This window comes from Hippoglossus hippoglossus, chromosome 11, assembly GCF_009819705.1.
Source record: "Hippoglossus hippoglossus isolate fHipHip1 chromosome 11, fHipHip1.pri, whole genome shotgun sequence".
NCBI lineage: Eukaryota > Metazoa > Chordata > Actinopteri > Pleuronectiformes > Pleuronectidae > Hippoglossus > Hippoglossus hippoglossus.
The window spans coordinates 1,940,154-1,961,332 of record NC_047161.1 but is presented as its reverse complement, the minus strand read 5'-3'; the positions used below and the strand labels follow the sequence as shown (position 1 = coordinate 1,961,332).

The window sequence follows — 21,179 nt, the reverse complement described above, 5'->3', positions numbered from 1 at the left end:
TTTATGGCTGTGTGGATATATACTTTTATCCATTTTGGTTGGTCATCACTACTTAAAAATTGACTTTTGAGGGTTTAGAGGTTTTGGAGACATGGTTATAATTAGATAAGGGCATTATTTGTGATGCCTCTGGTTGGGGTAAGGAGCTTGAGAATGCATTATGTCAATGAGAATGTGTGTGTGTGTGTGTGTGTGTGTGTGTGTGTGTGTGTGTGTGTGTGTGTGTGTGTGTGTGTGTGAGAGAGAGAGAGCACTGATGATGAGTCAGAGGAGGCTGATTCTGACGTGATCTGCCGACCCCTCCCTCCTTCCTGTTCTCCTGCCTACATGGTTTTTCCTGCATGTTCAGGTCAGATCCTGGTTCCCCACAAAACAATAACAATACATAAATAGATAAATCATAATATCTCATTGTCATCTGGAAAATAGATTGTATATATTAAACTATATAAATTGAATCATATTCAATTAGGATTAAATTAATATATTTTGAATGATTTCTTTACATTTCCCATATTTCCTTATTATTATCTTCTATTTTCTATGTTGTTTATTTGTGGATCCTGTCCAATAGGAATCCACACCTCAACAACCCAAACATCCGAAATTAATAATATGTGGTTAGCATATATTAGCAGTAAATCAATATTGAAATTGTAATTCTGTTTTCAGCCACTGTGTCGTGACATGGAACTTTAGGCTGGCCCCACTTTAACTTTACTCATAATCCTACTTTTTGCATTTGAGTAACCGAGTTCTGGTGTCAGTTATTTGCAGGTTTTAGTAAAAGCCGTGGTGCAAACTCATTATTCATCATTCAGCCATTAAACAATGAGATCAGCAGGTGACTCCAGTGAGCGACAGGTGAAATATAGAAACCATTCTGCGTCTGGAGGAGCAGCTCACATTCCTCACACGTCACAAGTCAAGACAGTAAGATTGAAAAAATCAAGTAATTGATGAAATACGAACTCATAGATCAAAAGTCGTTTTATTTGTCCTTGTGCCGGAGTTTGGGTACAAATGATGTTGCTTTTACCAGTCGAAATTTTGGTTTGGGGCTTTTGTCAATTAAATAATTCATTTGAATATGTTACATTGTGATTTCACTGTGTTTGTTTGTTTTATTTATTATCAATGTTTTATATCACTGCATATGATGTGATTTAATCAAACACTGACTTAGCAGATGAGACAAACTTGTCTTTTGTATTTTTTTGTGTTGCAGAGAAAATATCTTCCCAGCAGGAGATGGACAGAGCTGAATGTAGTAATAACCAATAAGGAATTAATAATAAGGCTATGATTAAATCTGTCATTACCATAATTTCCCCATATTTCTGTATTATCATATATTTCCATGTTGCTTATGTAAGGGCCCCTTCCTGTAGAAATCCACACATCAACCACCAAAACATCCCAACCCATTGGAAACACGTGGTTAGCAAACACTACAAAGATGTGGCAGCAAATTCACAATTAATTTAAGCAAATGATGATTCGATATTCCAAGGTATTGTGATTCAGGGGGACGCTGGGAGAATACAACCTAAACGTGAAGCGCTGTAGGATCAGCCTCCTCCACTTTGACTCAGGGCTTCCTCGCTGCCTCTGCGCAGGCGCACGGGTCTCGATGGAAAACAAGACCCTGGGATCCGGAGGAATCGTCTTCTGGACAAAGTTGATATTCGCGACGCGTTTGAGACGCAAACGTCGCGGAGGATTCTTCCCTTCGGTGCAGGATTAACGTCACGATGGAGGAAAACCAGGGAACAACTCAGTCAACGACCCTGGAATCCTCCTCGTCATGTGACCGCCTCTGACCAATCGGAGCGCACGAAAGGAAGCGGACGGTTCTAGCTTTGTTCGGATTTTCTTGCAACTTTGTCCCCAAAGTGAGCTCGAATCCCGGCGCGCATCGGCCCGCGAGGGCGCGGATCTACCGGAGGAGACGTTTTTATTTGAAAGGATGAAACACGGAAGTTATATTTATATTTTTTGCGCAGTGCCACGTGTTCAGGTTTGACGAAGAGTGCGCTGCTGCGTCACATGACTCCCCTCCCCCACCAGCAGCAGAGGGGGAAGAAGGCGGCGGACATGTTGGAGGGAAATGTGTTGGTTAAAGAGAATCCAGCTGGAAGACGAGAAGATTATTTGAAGAAAGGTTTCGCTTTGTTTTGGAATTTACCTCTCGACTCTTGTATTTATTTGAATCCCAAGTTCCTTTTGTTTTTTTACTACCATACTTAAAAAAATTACTTTTTTTCTTAGGATGTTTAAACTTTTAAAAAACGTTTTTACGGAATTAACTCGTGTGAAGTAATCTTGTATTTAATCCTGCGAGGACCCAGTTTAACCTCCGTGGTTTATTTGAGTGACATTGTGGGGTGTCTGTAACCTTGCTGTGGGGGATGGGCGCATGTGCTTCTCTAACTCTTATCTGGTTGTTTTTGTGACTTTCTACAGATGATCTTTATAGATTCGGTCTTTCTGTGGTTTTCGTAGTTGTGGATTCAACAATTCGTGTAAAGCCTTAAAGGCCAGGTATAGTACTTGTATTTCCAAACTCGGCCTAGATTAATATTCTTGTGGTCAAATTGAGATCTTTGTGTTTTAATTGACAAGTTGTTTGGACCAAAGGAATTTGAAGTTGGTTAAAATGTGTTGTGAGGTCAGTTGAGCAAAGTGCTTCGTCATTCAGCTGGTTTTGGGTCTTGTGCGCGTGCTACTGGGGCCTTTGTGTGGAAGCAGTTTACTGCGTCGTCATTGTGGATCCAGTTGGATTTGTTAGCTTTATTCTTGTATAACGTGTGTTCGAAGCCTCGTGTGTTTTCTTCTGTTTGCAGCAGCAGAGAATGCGACTCGTCCACATGTGTTAATGTTTATCATAATGTTTTACTCGAGTTATTTCTTATAATTCGGTTGGAACACTCAAACATGGCGGCGATGTTGCGGACGTTCTGGTGAGTGGGGAGAGGCTCTCGGATCTTCAGGGATACGCGTGACCCGGCGGAAGAACCAATCAGCTTGTTAGTATTCGCGCTGGAAGCCCGCGTTAGACCAGTATCGCCCAATCGTCGTCGTCGCTTTGCACACGTTGACGTAATGTAGTGCGAGGAGGAGGAGGGCGACTTCCATTTTGTACAGGACCCAAAGCGGAGCTAATCACAGGCCGTGTTTCTGTCGGGCAGGACACGCTGAGCCAATAGCATTGCGCCGTTCTCTTGACTGACAGGTGAAACTTGCGAATAGGTTGGCCCGAAAAGCTGTCAGTGTAACTCCAGCGTCCAGGGGCGTGGTAACTTTGATGGGCACCGGGAGCAGCCAATAAGAAGGCGGAGGGCGTGAACATGTCGGTGCGGTGTGTCCAATGGGGTGACCGATGAGTCTATATAAGAACGGGTGTAGTCGCAGCGTCGCCATTTCAACGAAGCAAACCGGGAGGTGTTCGCAGTGGCGGGGAGCGGAGCGAACCGACGAGCAGAGACGGGTCCTGGTTTCAGTCTAAACAATCCGGATCCATCCGGACGGATATGGCCGTTAACCCGCTGCTTGACAGGTATCTACCGGTAAAACTGACTCTCAGCTTCCCACCAGGGGGAATATTTACTCCTTTCTCGTGATTATTCTCTGAGAACCGCAGCTGGCAGCCGGTTTGCCCGATTGCGAGTGGAAGAGAGACGGACGCTGAATGTGCCGCAGGAGGAAGCTCGTTAAAGCGATTAGAATTCGTGCGGAGGAACTATAATTGTGTCCGTGGGTTGTATCGAGCGGTTGATCGCTCTGTCGAGGCGCCATCTTTCGCCTCTGCCGCTGGCCGCTCTCTCCCGCTGCCTGGTAGTTGCTGCTAGCGCTGCTAGCATTAGCTTTGCAGACCCCAAGCGCTCCTGTGTGCGGCAGCGGCTCCACCGCTCTCTGCGACTCGAAGGCGGTGTGAGTTGTTGTTAAAGTGTCCGTGTGTCACTGATCTGATGCAAACTGCCCGACACAACAATATAAGTGTAGCATGTAGCGTTAGCATGTGCTGATTACTGGACCATGGTATCGTATGTACGATTATTGGTGTAGCGGGCAGAGGAGCGAGGTCACGCCGGTGTTTCTGCTTGTTCCGCCTGTTGTTATTGTAGCCATGTGACGGTGAGTGTTGTGTACCGGTGAAACGACACTGCGTGTTAGAACCGGGTTAACGCCACTAGCCTTACCAGTTCATCACTGTATTATTTATATATGGTTTATTAAGATCTGAATGAGCAGTAGGTCCGATGTTGTTGCTCCAGTTTGAGGTCTGGTTATCGGGGGTGTTGGGTGTTACAGTCGGTTGCCTGGTTACAGCCCTCGAAGTCACAAGCTTTAGCAGTAGCTGTAATTGTCGTAAAGATTTTTTCCAATAACATTAAACAACTCCACCGAATACCAGTTTTTGTAAATTTTAACCTGAGCAATCATTAATCATCTTCTTCTTCCCAATCATATGTATAGTATTATTTTCACTTTACAGTTTAAGACAAACACTTGTTTTTGTTTAGGCATGTTAATGTTATGTACATACTTTCCCCCCCTTTTTAATAATAAAGTACACTAACTGTCAAATGTGTTTCCAAAAGTTGTATCATTCAAAACGGCTTACCTTGCCATTAATAATACATAATTCAAATATGTACAGTTTTGCAGTTTATGCTTACAGTCTTGTCTATATACATGTCAACTGTTCCTAAATATAGTCAAGGGCAGCTAAGTTAACAATTGTTGTTTGTCAAATGGTTTATCAGGGGTACAGGTGGTAGACATGTCCCCCCATGTGATCACAGTATGATGCAAACGTTGCAATACTCCAATATTTGCATCAGTTCCTTCAAGGTCACTCACTATACAGTGTAAACAGATTGGAAGTAGTCTCGGTGTGTATTTATTCCGGAAGATGACAATAAATATGCCTGTTTGCCCCTGGAACACATCTTGTGCAGTCAAAAGTCAGTAAGTCACCGGAGATGTTGACACTTCACAGTTTGATGATTAAATTTCATTGACCTCAAAATGGGTTCTGTTGTTTTTCCAGCAGGGACATTGATTCTTCTGTGATTTCATTGACATGCAAAATAAATTCAACATTCACGTGCATATCACCAGTCTTGGTATGACTCAATACCTTTTCAACCTGGTGGCTTGCTCTTGTGTTGGCGGAGGAGAGGGAGTTGTGTTGTTTGCACCTGTGGACATGTAACATACACGTGGAGGCACCAACACAGTAACACTAAGGTGATCTTAACAGAACGGTAAGTCAGGTCAACATTATTTCTTCACAAATACAATACCCTTGGTATTGAAGTGTCAACATCTCCTAAGAATGTAGACCGTGGGTGGTCGGGTAGACTTGTAGAGATGCTGGGAGTTCTTAGAAGTCGTGAAATGGTAAATCAGCCGTCACTGAACTGAACTCCCTCTGCTGATCAAAGCCAGCATAACCACATCCCAGGTTTTTGAGCCTTCTGTAGAGATTAGGCTTGCTTACAATACCTGTGCAGAATTAACTTTCCAGCTCTGCAAGGTGCAGAAGAAGTAAATAGTGAGAAGTGTCAGAAGATATTGGTAGCAAGGCAGAGTGGCTGGTAGGAAACAAGTTTCTCAGCGTGTTCAGCGTCTCCAAGTTTAGGGTGGAGAAGTCTAGTCCTGAATAGTCCAGTCATTACTGTAACATGGCAGCTGAAGCTCCACCCATGATCCTTTGGGAGACCGGTGTGTTTTTTTTCTACAGGGAAATGAGGGTGGAGTTTCTGCCTGTGTAATCGGTGAGATAGACAAAGCGGAGGAAGTGGTGGTCATGCCTGTTCTCCCAGGGCTGTGAGTGCTGATATGGCAGGAGTACTTTCCAAGTCAGGCGGATGTATGCTGAGTAATGTAAAGAATGTGCACCTTGTGAAGGGGATTTGCATCATACATTATGCAAGTGGGTGGTGCTGTAGGATAAATAAGAGTGGATGTCAACAAGGGGACACTACATTACTAAGATGACACAATAAGATACTATATTTATTTATGGGCCTGATATTGTGAATCCATTAATACTGGGAAATAACCCTTTTGGTGTACACAGATACCACTTTACAAATTAAATATGTTTTATACATAATTAAACAATTACTTTAAAGTACATTCAGACAGTAGCATCATCCAGACAGAAGTTGGAATAAATAGAAAAGATCCATAAAGATAGTTTTCATGCTTTTTTGTTAACATGAAACATCTTTAAAAGTTATGTTTGCAAATTCCACTGGTTTAATTCCATCTCCGTCTTAAGTTGCTGTAAATGCTATCGATGCACCTGGTTTCATTTAATACACTGGGCTCATTTCATAACTAAGAAATGGACGGAGTTGTATTTGGGTTGATAAGTCGACAATGAGATTTTCTTGGGTGAGGTTTGGCAACTTGGATAAACAGCTCATTGGTTTTTCAACTATCCTCCCCACAGCTCCCACATCGGGCTTGATGTTGGCATAATGGGAGTCACACAGATGGACCAGGGTTCTGGCACAGCAGGAAAACGCATCCGAAAACCTTCACTGCTCTACGAGGGCTTTGAGAGTCCGGGGATGCCCCCCATCAATCAGATGACCCAATCGGGACCCCCTCAACCGCTGGTGAAAGACCCCAACCGGGAGGGAAAGATGACAAACCAACTTCAGTTCCTGCAGAAAGTCCTGCTCAAGTCCTTGTGGAGGCACCACTTTGCCTGGCCCTTCCACGAACCTGTAGACGCAGTCAAGCTCAGCCTGCCTGTGAGTGTGAACGTTGATAAATCTGACATTAACAACAAGCTCAATGTCAAATGTGGTGTCTCACTGCCGGGGGTCAGAGAGGGACTTAGACAGAAGCTATTTCAGACTGACAACAGGTTTATCTTGTGGCGCTGTTAAAACATCCTCTGAAGACCTCTCCCTCCCAGCCAATTTTACCATCACTGTTGGGGGACATTATCAATTGCTTCTATTTTATCATCAAAATTACTGTGACTGGAAGGATATCAACACCAGTTCCATCACTACAGGCTAATAGAACTGTTTTTAAATCTGTATAGAACCAGGGTTAAGATGTAATCTTAAGATGTTGTCTTCCCTGTTTTCATGACCTGAAAGTGTGTGTCTTCCTCCAGGACTATCACAAGATAATCAAAACTCCCATGGACATGGGAAGCATTAAAAGGAGATTGGAAAATAATTTCTACCGCAGTGCCAGTGAGTGCATGCAGGACTTCAACACCATGTTTACCAACTGCTACATTTATAACAAGGTAAGTGTGTGTGTGAGAGAGAGAGAGAGAGAGAGAGCGAGAGAGAGAGAGAGAGAGAGGAGAAGGAGAGAGAGAGAGAGAGAGGGAGAGAGAGAGAGAGAGAAAACCTGGTAACATAATGTCTGATGCCAACTGCTGCTTGTTGTCTTAAACAACTTGCAAAAATGCAGTTTTCTTTATCCACAAACCAGTTTTGTTAAACAAGTAAAATCAAATATCAATTTCTTTGAATCATCTCAAGCAAATGAAAGATAGTTGAAAATGAGAAGTTTGTTAAAATGTACAAAAAGTACTGAGGAATCTTGCTGTTAAAAGTTTCTGGTGTTGTAAACGTCCTCCTCTGCAGCCTACAGATGACATAGTGCTGATGGCCCAGTCCCTGGAGAAGGCATTCCTACAGAAAGTTGCTCAGATGCCCCAGGATGAGTTGGAGCTTCCCTCAGCGCCTCTACGGAGCAAACCAATCAAACCTGGCAAAAAGGGCAGAGGAAATCCAGGTGAGTCCTGACTGCAAGAAAGAAAAAGGCTAAAACAGATGTATGAGCACAATTCAGGTTACTTAATATTTGAGTTAATGTTAATATTTTTGGTAGTTTTTGCTCACTCTTGTTGAGGGTAAGGAACAGAGAATGTCTCACCTTGTTAAGATCTCTGAAACATTGTGAATCTGGGTTATCCAAATACAATTTGATGGATTGAGTCTCCCCCTTTTCTCCCAGTCTCTGGAGGAGTGACAACAGCTCATCAGGTCCCAGCTGTCTCCCAGTCAGCGTACTCTCCTCCCACCCCAGAAACACCAGACTCCATTCTCTCCACCCCCCCACAAACACTTGTGAGCAAGAGCTTGCCCTCTGTGCTTCCAACTGAACAAAGTATCCCCAACATTACAAGTCTGCCTCCCACACAGCCCACTGCTAAGGTAACAGCTGACTGTTTGATCCTCGGTAGACTCTGGACTCTAAACTATGGACTCAACATCTAACCTGTCCTTTTTTCAACTACAGAAAAAAGGTGTGAAGAGGAAAGCAGACACAACCACCCCAACCACTGTGGCCATGCCAATCATGAGCACAATGGGTGTCAGCGGCATCAGCCTTGGGATGGGCGATGGGCACAACTCGCCACTCACCCTGACTTCTCTTGAGGTGGACCATAACTCCAGCCTGGGGATGAACCAAGGCCTCGGCATCAGCCCGGGAATGGGGATGGGAATGGGATTGGGGATGAGTATGGCCATGGGTATGGGCCGTGGAACAGTGATGATGGGTTCCAAAGCATCAGCGAACAGCAGGAGAGGAGTAAGCGGCCGACCCATCAAGCCACCCAAGAAGGATTTACCAGATTCCATACTGCCGCCACCGGTGCGCCGCAGCAAGCTGAGCCCTCAGCTACGCTACTGCAGCGGGGTCTTGAAGGAGCTGCTGTCAAAGAAGCATGCAGCGTACGCCTGGCCGTTCTATAAGCCCGTCGATGCCTCATCACTCGGTCTCCACGACTACCACGATATCATCAAACAGCCCATGGACCTCAGCACCATCAAGGTACTTGTGTTCGAAAAACACACACCTCTGTTTTCCAGTCCTGCAGTTCACAGTAGCAGATGAAGAATCTAAACAATACAATGCTGTTACATCGCCATCATGTGGCGTCTGCAGAGCTTTGAAAACCACAGGCCACACTTTGCATAAAATAATTTTAAATATTGAAAACACGGGTAAAAGCAAATAATCTTAATATGCCATGTAATTCAAATCAGTCAGCAGGACAATGCCTTTGCCTAATATTTCTGAAATTCAGAAGTAGACTCATCAATTTTTCTTCTTGTCGTTAGCTAAAGATGGACGGCAGAGATTATCGTGATGCGCAGCAGTTCTCTGCAGACGTTAGACTGATGTTCTCTAACTGCTACAAGTACAACCCCCCTGATCATGATGTGGTGGCCATGGCCAGGAAACTCCAGGTTAGTCTGCAGATTTCACTGATACCATTTTTAATTGTTACATATTTTGCACAAGTTCATTGCCTCAAATCCTCCATGTTCCTGCTTGTAAACTGGTCCACCAACCTACTGTTTTTCTTCATTTTAGGATGTCTTTGAGTTCTGCTTTGCAAAGATGCCAGACGAGCCTCCAGCACCACCCAGCTCCTCATCCTCCTCCTCCTCCTCCTCTTCCTCATCTGAGAGTGAGCCCAGCAGTGAAAGTGAGGAGAGCGAGAGCAGCCCCAGCTCTGACTCTGAGGAGGAGAGGGCAAACCGTCTGGCGGAACTGCAAGAGCAGGTTTGTACTTGACTCTATACTAGAGCAGGAAAACCGGAACGTTTTAATTTGGCAAGACCCTTATTATTAATCTGTCTGTCTCTCTTCAGCTGAAAGCCGTGCACGAGCAGCTCACTGCACTCTCCCAGGGCCCCATCGTCAAACCTAAGAAAAAGAAAGACAAGAAAGACAAGAAGAAAAAGAAGAAGACGGTAGAAAAGGAGAAGCATCGGAGGATAGAGGAGGAAGAGCTGCCGCCGATCAGGCCTCCAAAAACACCCAAAATTACCAAAACCCCAAAAACGAAGAGCAAAAGCGCTGTGGCCTGTCCTGTTATACCGATCAAGAAGGCCCCGAGCAAGAAAAACAACAAGAGCAAGTGAGTACTGACACCTAGTGGACAATGTTGGAACTGAAAGCAAATCTTACAAGCTGCACTCTGGATCAAGTTTCCTCAAGAGCTTTGTTCTTGAGGAAAGACTGAATCAAGATTGAAAATGTCATCCCTGTTCAAAATTTGCACTTATTTAAAAGTATATTATTTAATGTTATATTGGCATTTTTGTAATCTCGTCTTATAACTGTCTCTCCCTCTTTCTCCACCTCTCCTGACGTCCACTAGAGCCAAGAAGAGCAGCATGATGTTTAACTTGCCTCAGCCGGTCCATGATCCCATAGTGAGTCACTTTGACTCTGACGAAGAGGAGGAGACGGCGCCCATGTCGTATGATGAGAAGCGTCAGCTCAGCCTGGACATCAACAAGCTGCCTGGCGAGAAGCTGGGCCGCGTGGTTTACATCATCCAGTCCCGTGAGCCCTCACTCAGAGACACCAACCCCGAGGAGATTGAGATCGACTTTGAGACGCTGAAGCCCTCAACGCTGCGAGAGCTGGAGAGATATGTCATGACGTGTCTGAGGAAGAAACCTCGAAAGCCATATGGTGAGTAGGACAAGCGCCGAGATCATATGTCGTTTCCCCTTTTTGATTATAATGTTTAGATTCTTTGAAAATGTAACACACATTTTAAGCCTTGGCGTTGGAGCTGTACATCTTTGACAATGTGCCCTCATCTTATTGATACTATACATTTCTATTTGCATGTAGCAAGTAAACAGAACATGGCTGGCAAGTCCCGGGAAGAGCTCGCTCTGGAGAAGCAGCAGGAGCTGGAGAGAAGGTTGATGGACGTCAGCGGGCAGCTCAACTCTGGAAAGAAGCCTCCCAAGAGCAAACGTGAGTGATGCAGCTCATTAGAACGCAAACCTCCACCAAGGCCCAACAGTCAAACTGCACTAAGTTACACACACTCATAGATATCAGGCCTCTACATGTGTCTAAGTGCAGCGTGTTTTCAATGTGTTGATATTAAAAGATTAAATGTTTAAGTTGTCTTAACAAATCTTTATCTGATGATTATTTTCATTTGAAATCACAGTAGACTCTCGAGTGTTCATCACATGTTCTTGACCGTTTGTGTGTTTCTTTCCTCAGCAGAGAAACCTGCGACAGATACCAACACCCAGCCGTCACGTCTCAGCGCCAGCAGCTCCTCCTCGGACTCCTCTTCATCATCCTCTTCCTCCTCATCCTCAGACACAAGCGAATCCGACTCCGGCTGAGAAGCGGCAGGTTTTCCACGTCAAAGGGGTCACGTGAAGGACCCTTATTGTCTCGCTTACAAACCGAGTGGACTGAGCTGTAGTAGATCCACCGATGATGGAGCCGCAGGGCGGTTCGGACGAAACCGGCACGAGACAGAACTGGTCCAACTCCTCAACGAGTGTCCAACCTAGACGGAGAGGGGCGGGGCTCTCACTGCGCTCGGCTCATTCATCCAGACCTGGACAGCAAACTTTGAGGGTTGATGAATGGATGGATCGTAGGAGACTCTTAGAAACGTCCTGCCGCTCTCTGGAGAACTGGCCTCGTTGTGCAGAGTGAGAAATCTCCTGCAAACAAAGGAGAAGAGCGGCGGATGCTTTGGAGGGATAAAGGTGCTAGAGCCAGAATCTGTCTTATTTCTGGAGATAATTTCCCTTCTTACCGAGCTCCCTGTCCTAATGCTGTATAGATGAGATGTACAGTTATATAAAAATCTATTTTTCTTTTATAAAGAAGCATTTTAATGAGCTAATTTATTCCCTCATTCTGGGAAAGATGTACTGGCGTGGGGCGGAGTTGTGGTTTGTTTAGTTTTTTGGGGGGTTAACAAAGAGGGGGGGTGTGTGTGTGTGTGTGTGTGTTTGTGTGTGTGTGTGCGCGTGTGTGTGTGCGCGTGTGTGAGAGAGAGAGAATGAGTCATGTATGTGTTTGCATGCACATGCGTGAGTGTGTGACCCGGCACCACAAGTGCAGCCTTGTGAAATCCCTCGTAGTTTTGACGCAGGCGTTGAAAATCGGTCTGCACGCAGAAGCACCTTGGTTCATTAGAAAACAGAATGCATGCAATACAGAGGAGCTGACAAACACCTGCATACTTATGTACTACTTTACTGCATCCTAGTGTACTCATGTACTCGTTTAAAGGGTTGGCCACTGTACAGAAATGTGACATAACGCATCAGTTTGTACGTTAATATTTCTGTTCTCATGTTGGCTGTTTTTTTTTTCATCCCCTTTTTCAATTTCTCTGTAAACGTGTTGCTTTTTCTCTCTCTGTGACCAATCTGCTAATAAATGGTGAGGACGTGTCTTGTCCACTCACCCGTTCCTAAATAACATCCTGGTTCTTCTGATTTCTTCTGCTGTTTGATTTTGCCCAGACTTCAGTTCCAGCAAGTTGTGAGGAAAAAGCTTTTACTTTATGTTTTTTGATATTTTAATCATTAGTTGAAGCGTTGTGGTTCTGGCTTGATTTTTCATGAGCCACCTGTTCTCAACACCGCGGTGTCGCTAAAGTAAAAGTGCTTTGTCTTCAAACAACTCAAAGATCAACGGCAGCTCCTGAATGAGCGGAGTTTTTATTAAAGAGTCGCTTTACTGATTTGTGTGATTTGAAATCACAGTAAAAGATGTTTTTACCAAGATGGTGAGATTCCTTTCTTCTGCAGATGATAAACAACATAAAGAAAGTAAAGTTGCTGGTGGAAACATGAAAGTGTGTTTTATTAATTCTTGGATCCAGTAGATAAAAAAAAAGTTGTCATGTTGTGAGTAATAAAGATGCACTGTTGGTTTTGGTGGAAATACTAAAAAGTGATTTAGGTTAGGTGGGGTTTTTTTTTGTTCTTTTAAAAATGTCTGGATTGAGTTTGGACGATTGTGTTTGATTATTTATTTTAGGAGAAATTTGAACAGATTCGTTTTTTCTTTTTCATAATTCTGAAAGTAATCAAAAGCTTTAAGTTAAAGTCTGAAATATGAAATAAGTCAGTTTAACTGTGGGGATTGTAGAAGTGTAAATATTTTACAGTCTCAAATCTTTAAGCATGTTTTTCTTTCCTCTTCAGAAACTTAGTTCAGAGTTTTTTCTTTGGTTTCTCTTCTGAGACTAAAATACTCCAGTTGTCAGTCTCATTATTTTGCAGTTTGTCAGAAAGCTTTGTGTCTCTGTCATTTCATCTGAACATCTGTACAGAAATAAACTGAGACGTTTGTCTTTTCACCGACTGTGGAGACATTTTATTCAAGTTTGTAAAAGGGAAGTTTGAGTTTGAACGCATCGAAGAAAAATATTTTTATTGCTCAGCACTGATAATAATATTTCTGTTACAAATGAGGAGTCTGTGTCAGGGCCATGATACTTGTCTATGCTGCTTGTTTAGTGTCAACATTTATAGTTTTGACAGAATTTTTAATCTGTAGTTTTACTTTGTCAATTTTATTATTATATTATTTAATTTAAATGTTATATACTTATATCCATCCAATGAAAGACAAAAAGAAAACAGAAGCTTAATGACGATGAAGAAATATAACATAAATACTTCAAAATAATTTGATTGAATTAATACGCTGCCCTCTTGTGGACACACTGCGTCACTACAACTAAACTGTTCAGACATGAGTGTAAATGTGACGGTGGGTATTTCTGCCATCTAGCGGCGACAGTGAGGAACTGCACGACTGGTGTCAAGTTAGATATACTGCAAGAAAATACTTCCGATAAATGATTTCAAAATAAAACATGAACGATAGACAGACGTGAGATGACTGAGTGATTCTCGATAAACGGAGCGTCAGTAAACTGGAGATGATTCGTGACGGTTAATTTCCACAGTTTAGATCCAACAGCTTCATATTTATAAACATTGAAAGACACGTGACTCGTTAAAGGAAGCGGAAATAAAATCAAACACTCTGTGTTTTGGCTTTTGGTTTCAGGAAGTTAAACCGTCTTGATTCATTATCCTTATATTTTAAATGAGATCAGTTTTAACTTAACGAGACGAATCAAGGCTGAAAAACTGAAAGTTAAGTGAAGTAAAAGCCGCAGATTTCTGATCCTTGTAACTTTTAATAAAAAAACCTTTATTTAATTTAAACTAATAGCCATCCAATGAAAGACAAAAAGAAAACAGAAGCTTAATGACAATGAAGAAATCAGAAATATAACATAAATATTACTCTTCAAAATGTTTTATACACCGAAAGTAAAATACTTTTCAGAAATAACACCACAAATAAAACGTTTTTAATTTGTGTGTTAATCACAGTAAAAGAGCAGTGAACAGAACAAAACCTGTATTGAGAATAATCTTTACTGTGAGTTTTATAAAAAGCTAAACATTATCCTGATGATAAATTACTCTAAAAATAATAAATAAATTATTAAAAAATTCGTTTTAGCAAATTATTATTAAAACTACATTCACCACCATCATGGACTGCACTTTGACATGTTTAAGTCTCAGCTGTGCAATATTCACTTTGCTATATTCATCTGTCTGTGCAATATAAACGGTTCATGTGCAATTCATTCACTGTAAATATCCTCACACTGCATATATTTCTTCTTTATTTACACTGTGTATAATAGTTACATTCATATGTTTCTATATATATTTAATATTCCTTACACTTAAGTATTGCATGTTACTTATTACTTGCTGATGTTTTTTTGACTCTTGCTGCTGTAAAACTGTAAATTTCCCCATTGTGGGACTAATAAGGATTATCTTATTTTATCTTATTATGAACCTTTAATCTGTTGTGATCAGACTCGTTAAAATGTACTGGTTTATAAACCTTTAAACCTTTAAAATGTATACATGGGTATTTTTAACTTGGGTGAAGTATTTTTTGTCCCTTTAAAGTAATTTGTTTATAGCTGGTTGGCGCTATTCAGACGGACTATAGTTTTATTTTTGAAAGTGCATACCGGAAGTAGTTGTAGTCTGTTATTTTAACTTGATCAATAATCGCCCTCTGGTGGTCACAGTGCGTCACTACAACTGAACTGTTCAGACACTAGTTTTATTTTTGAAAGTGCTTACCGGAAGTAGTTGTATTCTGTTGTTTTAACTTGATTAAAAATCGCCCTCTGGTGGTCACAGTGCGTCACTACAACTGAACTGTTCAGACATGAGTGTAAATGTGACGGTGGGTATTTCTGCCCTCTAGCGGCGACAGTGAGGAACTGCACGACTGGTGTCAAGTTAGATATACTGCAAGAACATACTTCCGATAAGTGATTTCAAAATAAAAAATGAACATAGACAGACGTGAGATGACGCAGAGTGATTCTCGGTAAACGGAGCCTCAGTAAACTGGAGATGATTCGTGACGGTTCATTTCCACAGTTTAGATCCAACAGCTTCATATCTATAAACATTGAAAGACTCGTGATTCGTTAGCGGAACCGGAAATGAAATCAAACACTCGGTGTTTTGGTGCCCTCAAGTGGACAAACCGGAAACTACAACAACACGACAGGACTCCATCATGGCGGCCGCTGTGAGACTCGTGTCGAGGCTGACTCTGGTCACCGGTACATTTATACTTTAACACACTTTCTAATGTTTTTAGACGAATATACATAGAACACGTGTCGATGTCCTGTTTCTGTTTGAATGATGTGTTTTCAATCTTTTTATTTACATCAACTTCACCAGTTCAACCGAGTTTAAATGACACCTGAGGTTTTGTTGTGGAACTTTGCTGCAGTTTGTTTAGTTTTAGTTTGTGAACTTTTGGTTTCCGGAAGTTAAACCTTCCTGATTCATTATCCTTATATTTTATATAAGATCAGTTTTAAACTTAACGACACGAATCGAGGCTGAAAAACTGAAAGTTAAGTGAAGTAAAAGCCGCAGATTTCTGATCCTTGTAACTTTTAATAAAAAACCTTTATTTAATTTAAACTAATAGCCATCCAATGAAAGACAATAAGAAAACAGAAGCTTAATGACAATGAAGAAATCAGAAATATAACATAAATATTACTCTTCAAAATGTTTTATACACTGAAAGTAAAATTAAAATACTTTTTAGAAATAACACCACAAATAAAACGTTTTTAATTGTGTGTTAATCACAGTAAAAGAGCAGTGAACAGAACAAAACCTGTATTGAGAATAATCTTTACTGTGAGTTTGATAGAAAGCTAAACATTATCCTGATGATAAATTTCTCGACAAATAATAAAGAAATTATAAAAAACTCTGTTTTAGCAAATTATTATTAAAACTACATTCACCACCATCATGGACTGCACTTTAACATTTTTAAGTCTCAGCTGTGCAATATTCACTTTGCTATATTCATCTGTCTGTGCAATATAAACGGTTCATGTGCAATTCATTCACTGTAAATATCCTCACACTGCATATATTTCTTCTTTATTTACACTGTTTATAATAGTTTAATTACATTCACATGTTTTTATATTTCTATATATATTTTTATATTCCTTACACTTAAGTATTGCATGTTACTTATTACTTGCTGATGTTTTTTTGACTCTTGCTGCTGTAAAACTGTAAATTTCCCCATTGTGGGACTAATAAGGATTATCTTATTTTATCTTATTATGAACCTTTAATCTGTTGTGATCAGACTCGTTAAAATGTACTGGTTTATAAACCTTTAAACCTTTAAAAAGTATACATGGGTATTTTTAACTTGGGTGAAGTATTTTTTGTCCCTTTAAAGTAATTCGTTTATAGCTGGTTTGCGCTATTCAGACGGACAATAGTTTTATGTTTGAAAGTGCATACCGGAAGTAGTTGTAGTCTGTTATTTTAACTTGATCAATAATCGCCCTCTGGTGGTCACAGTGCGTCACTACAACTGAACTGTTCAGACATGAGTGTAAATGTGACGGTGGGTATTTCTGCCCTCTAGCGGCGACAGTGAGGAACTGCACGACTGGTGTCAAGTTAGATATACTGCAAGAACATACTTCCGATAAGTGATTTCAAAATAAAAAATGAACAATAGACAGACGTGAGATGACGCAGAGTGATTCTCGGTAAACGGAGGCTCAGTAAACTGGAGATGATTCGTGACGGTTCATTTCCACAGTTTAGATCCAACAGCTTCATATTTATAAACATTGAAAGACTCGTGATTCGTTAGCGGAACCGGAAATGAAATCAAACACTCGGTGTTTTGGTGCCCTCAAGTGGACAAACCGGAAACTACAACAACACGACAGGACTCCATCATGGCGGCCGCTGTGAGACTCGTGTCGAGGCTGACTCTGGTCACCGGTACATTTATACTTTAACACACTTTCTAATGTTTTTAGACGAATATACAGAGAACACGTGTCGATGTCCTGTTTCTGTTTGAATGATGTGTTTTCAATCTTTTTATTTACATCAACTTCACCAGTTCAACCGAGTTTAAATGACACCTGAGGATTTGTTGTGGAACTTTGCTGCAGTTTGTTTAGTTTTAGTTTGTGAACTTTTGGTTTCCGGAAGTTAAACCTTCCTGATTCATTATCCTTATATTTTATATAAGATCAGTTTTAAACTTAACGACACGAATCAAGGCTGAAAAACTGGAAGTTAAGTGAAGTAAAAACAGCAGAATTAAACTTAAACTTCGATTAATTATTAATTTAATCAATAATCAGATGTTTGTATTGTGGTTTTATTTGGTTTGTCGTTTTGTGTAAAAATGGCTGAAATAATAATAATGTATGATGATGATTATAATAATAATTCTCCTTTTTATATATATCACTTTTCAAAACGGTACCGTTACAATGAGGACAAATTAAAAACAAGAAAACCAAACTTTAAAGACAAAAAGCAAAGTCGTACATTGTGATTTAATACAAAAGACAGAAAATGATTCAATTACAAAATGAAAAGTCAAAGACAGCAGATCATTCTCATAAACATGATGTAGAAATATTCTCTGAGAAATCAAGGAAAATGTTGATAAAACGCCTCAAATCTCATCATGTTAAAGAACGTTCTGTTCTCCTCTCCCCCAGGCGGAGGCAGCGGGATCGGACGCGCGGTGTGCCAGCGCTTGGCCTCTGAGGGCGCCTCCGTGGTGGTCGCTGACATCAGTGAGGAGACGGCCAATGAGACGCTGGGCAGCCTGCAGAGAGGCCTCAGAGGGCAGGGTCACATGGCGGCTGTGGTGGACGTCTCGTCGAAAGAGAGCGTAACGAAGCTGATCACAAGTATACAGGTGTGTGTGTGTGTGTGTGTGTGTGTGTGTGTGTGTGTGTGTGTGTGAGTGTGAGTGAGTGTTAAACTGTGTCTATGAAATCCCACTTGTTTTCCTTCTTTCTTTTTGTCCTGCTCTTGCTCTGCAGACTCGTTTCTTCCAGCCTCCCTCGGTGTGTGTGAACGCAGCCGGCATCACCCAGGACGACTTCCTGCTCAACATGACGGAGGAGCAGTTCGACAAAGTCATCCAGGTCAACCTGAAGGTGCGTATCTGTGGCTGCTCTGAAGTCCCTCCATCGAGGACGAGAACAGGCTCGATAACAAAAGTGTTTGATTCTGTAAAGTCAGAGAATTTAGAGAAAATGATTTAAAGCTGTTTTCTGACAGAACAGGTTGAAGCAAACTTTGCTTTCACGTCTCTCAGGGTTCGTTCTTGGTCACACAGGCCGTCGCTCAGGCTCTGGTGGCCTGTGGAGCAACCAAAGGATCCTTGGTTACTGTCGGCAGCATCGTGGGAAAGGTGAGACTCCAGCCTGAGGGCTCATCCTCACCTTCTCACATTTTCAGTAATCATCTGAAACTTAAAGGCTTTTGTGCAGAAAAGCAGAAATATAAACTGTGGTCATGGACATTTTTCCAACTGTCAAAAGATGAAGTTTGTTGTGTTTTGTATTTTCCTTTTTAGGTGGGAAACATTGGACAGGCAAATTATGCCGCCTCTAAATCCGGAGTGGAAGGTTTAACCAGAACTGCAGCCAAAGAGCTGAGCAGGTGAGAAGACAACAACACGTCCACACACACAGCAGACTGGGTCATTTCCATCTGCCTCTCATGTCTGCAGGTTTGGGATTCGGTGTAACTGTGTGCTGCCGGGGTTCATATCAACGCCGATGACGGATAAGGTTCCGGAGAAGGTTATTACCAAGGTACACGATACTCACAGGTTCAGAAATACTTCATCTACCAGAGAAAACTCAGTGTGTAACAGTTAAACATACAATCATAATAAGGTTTAACTGTTAATGACATTTGATAGAATGTCACTGAGCTCAAACCTCCACGAGACGCAACTGTCGCTTTAAATTCTGCAACAAATGCGTCATGTGGACGTTGTTCTAAACGATGATTCATATAAACTCTTGATTCTCGACTGAATCCACAAAGTGACATCCTGTGTTTCAGATGAAATCTCTGGTGCCCATGGGAAGAATGGGCGAACCTGCAGGTCGGTGAAGTTCTGCATCGTTGATACGTTTCATCTCTTTGTTAAGATGTTTAAAGTTTCCATAGAACAACACTTTTAACACGTGTCTTATCTTGAGTATGTTTTATTATGAGTTTCGGTCCCGGCTTGTATTTATGTGTGTGTCAAATTTACACAAATGTTCGACTCACAGATCAACTGATTAGATTTTAGTAGTAAAAGGTTCAAGGTCAGAAAACATCTCGTCTCAACTCTGCCTTTAGGGAATTCCTTCACATTTTGTCAGTTGTCACTCTGACTTTATTAATTGATTAGATTTCATTGGTCAATATACATCGTACAAGATATTTACGGTTCTAAGTTCTATAAAACTTCAAACTTTAATACCAGGATTTTTAAAAAGATGAACCAGCTCAAATATTTTCTTAGTGGACACAAAACACTTAAACACTTGAAGTGTAAGTGGAAGGTTATAAATTCCTCCCTCTTCACTCCATGATGCTCCTCATCTTCCTCCACTTGTGGATTGTCCCTGTTTATCTGAATTGCTCCGTTTCCATCCTCACTCGTCTTTGCTCTCCTGCCTCCAGAGGTCGCTGATGTTTGTGCCTTTCTAGCCTCCGACGACTCCCGTTACATCACGGGCGCGAGCATCGAAGTCACAGGTGACTGTCAGAGCTGCTCCTGTAAAAACACACGTGTACTTTGGATTTCTCTTGAGTAGAAGTTACACATATGTCGACTTTTTATTCAAGCGACAAACGCTGAAATATGCAAATAATGTTCAACACGTGTTAAAAGTTATGTGATAAAACTCAACTCATGTCTGTCTCTGTGTCAGGTGGACTTTTCATTGGCTGAATCAAACGGCCGTCACGCTGCTGAAGACCAATGGGAGGCGAGTTCCTTCGTAGTTCATTTAATTATTAAAGGGAAGAGATTCTGCTGTTTGTGGCTCTTTGATCACCGTTGACTGTGTTTTATAAATCATGCACTAAAGTGTAAAGATTGTTTTTGTGTTAATAAATACCTGATGTTTGTGTAGAGGAAGTCGTGTTGTGGTTTTAATTTGAATCTGTAAAGTTAATCACCGTCTCCGGTTCAGAGAAACTGATCAGAAATCCGCTGGAGGAGAAGCTGAAACTGGCCACAAGAGGTCGCTGTTTTAATGGCTAGTGCGAAGCCAGTAGAAACACAAATCTCACAACCAAACCACGATTCAAATGAAAACGGCAAAAATAAAAGTTGGAAATCTGCAAATGTCAAGGTCTTTTTTTGGTGTTGAGTTACTGTTGCAAACTATCAAGTGGATAAAATAAATAATCCTAAAAAACATTTTAGGTAAAATCGTCTAAAATCACCTCAAAACAAAGATTTGATTCATGAGCATCTCTACGGTGACACAGCTGGAGGCTAACACGCTAACCACACGCTAACAGTATCTTTTTCAAGTTTGGCACAAACAGTTTTTTTATAATAGAAGAACAACAGAAAGGAAACTGCGTATTTAAAATTTGCATTAATTATCAATGTAAAATAATGATTATTAGCCAATACATCCACATCCTATCCAAATGAGAAACAGCGCAGCCTTGGGGCCATCTGCAGTAAGACAACGTACTGACGAGAAGAAAAACAAGAGTCAAGCAGCTCTTTTTAAAAAGATTATATATTACAGAAACAGGAATTTTGAAAAAAAATTACTTACACACATTTCAAAATAATACTTTTTTCCCTTTTCAGCACCATTTTCATTTAATGTTGTTTGTCCTCAACACAATAAAAACAAAAAAGAGTCGAGGTCGTTCTCTCCGGAGAATCTTGAGGACAGATTTCTTTATTTTTAAGCTTTG

General features: G+C 41.3%; 2 protein-coding genes across 5 annotated transcripts; both read left to right on the top strand.

The window, feature by feature from the left end:
* The first annotated feature begins 1,619 nt into the window (after positions 1-1,619).
* Positions 1,620-11,329, top strand: brd2a (bromodomain containing 2a). Of its 3 annotated transcripts, none has more exons than XM_034600836.1 (12): positions 1,620-3,559; positions 6,470-6,776; positions 7,151-7,288; positions 7,635-7,785; positions 8,008-8,207; positions 8,293-8,829; positions 9,120-9,248; positions 9,376-9,567; positions 9,657-9,925; positions 10,169-10,488; positions 10,654-10,782; positions 11,044-11,329. In XM_034600836.1, exons 1-12 carry the CDS (start codon positions 3,534-3,536, stop codon positions 11,166-11,168), a joined length of 2,523 nt encoding a protein of 840 aa, XP_034456727.1. In that variant the 5' UTR covers positions 1,620-3,533; the 3' UTR covers positions 11,169-11,329. The 3 variants fall into 3 exon arrangements, with proteins under 3 accessions (XP_034456727.1, XP_034456728.1, XP_034456725.1); XM_034600837.1 differs by having other exon boundaries at positions 1,621-2,164; positions 11,041-11,329; XM_034600834.1 differs by having other exon boundaries at positions 1,621-3,559; positions 11,041-11,329.
* Positions 11,330-15,427: 4,098 nt separating this feature from the next.
* Positions 15,428-20,376, top strand: hsd17b8 (hydroxysteroid (17-beta) dehydrogenase 8). Of its 2 annotated transcripts, none has more exons than XM_034600982.1 (9): positions 15,428-15,478; positions 17,939-18,141; positions 18,269-18,385; positions 18,547-18,642; positions 18,808-18,893; positions 18,964-19,048; positions 19,305-19,347; positions 19,917-19,991; positions 20,168-20,376. In XM_034600982.1, exons 1-9 carry the CDS (start codon positions 15,433-15,435, stop codon positions 20,185-20,187), a joined length of 771 nt encoding a protein of 256 aa, XP_034456873.1. In that variant the 5' UTR covers positions 15,428-15,432; the 3' UTR covers positions 20,188-20,376. The 2 variants fall into 2 exon arrangements, with proteins under 2 accessions (XP_034456873.1, XP_034456872.1); XM_034600981.1 differs by lacking the exon at positions 15,428-15,478 and adding an exon at positions 17,093-17,201 and having other exon boundaries at positions 20,168-20,365.
* The last annotated feature ends 803 nt before the right edge of the window (positions 20,377-21,179 follow it).

Coding starts and splice junctions, on each gene's coding strand:
- brd2a (XM_034600834.1), top strand. CDS start 3,534: ATGGCCGTTAACCCGCTGCTTGACAG. Junction 3,560..6,469: donor GTTAACCCGCTGCTTGACAG/GTATCTACCGGT, acceptor TCCTCCCCACAG/CTCCCACATCGGGCTTGATG. Junction 7,786..8,007: donor AAAGGGCAGAGGAAATCCAG/GTGAGTCCTGAC, acceptor CTTTTCTCCCAG/TCTCTGGAGGAGTGACAACA.
- hsd17b8 (XM_034600982.1), top strand. CDS start 15,433: ATGGCGGCCGCTGTGAGACTCGTGTCGAGGCTGACTCTGGTCACCG. Junction 18,142..18,268: donor AGCTGATCACAAGTATACAG/GTGTGTGTGTGT, acceptor CTTGCTCTGCAG/ACTCGTTTCTTCCAGCCTCC. Junction 18,386..18,546: donor TCATCCAGGTCAACCTGAAG/GTGCGTATCTGT, acceptor CACGTCTCTCAG/GGTTCGTTCTTGGTCACACA.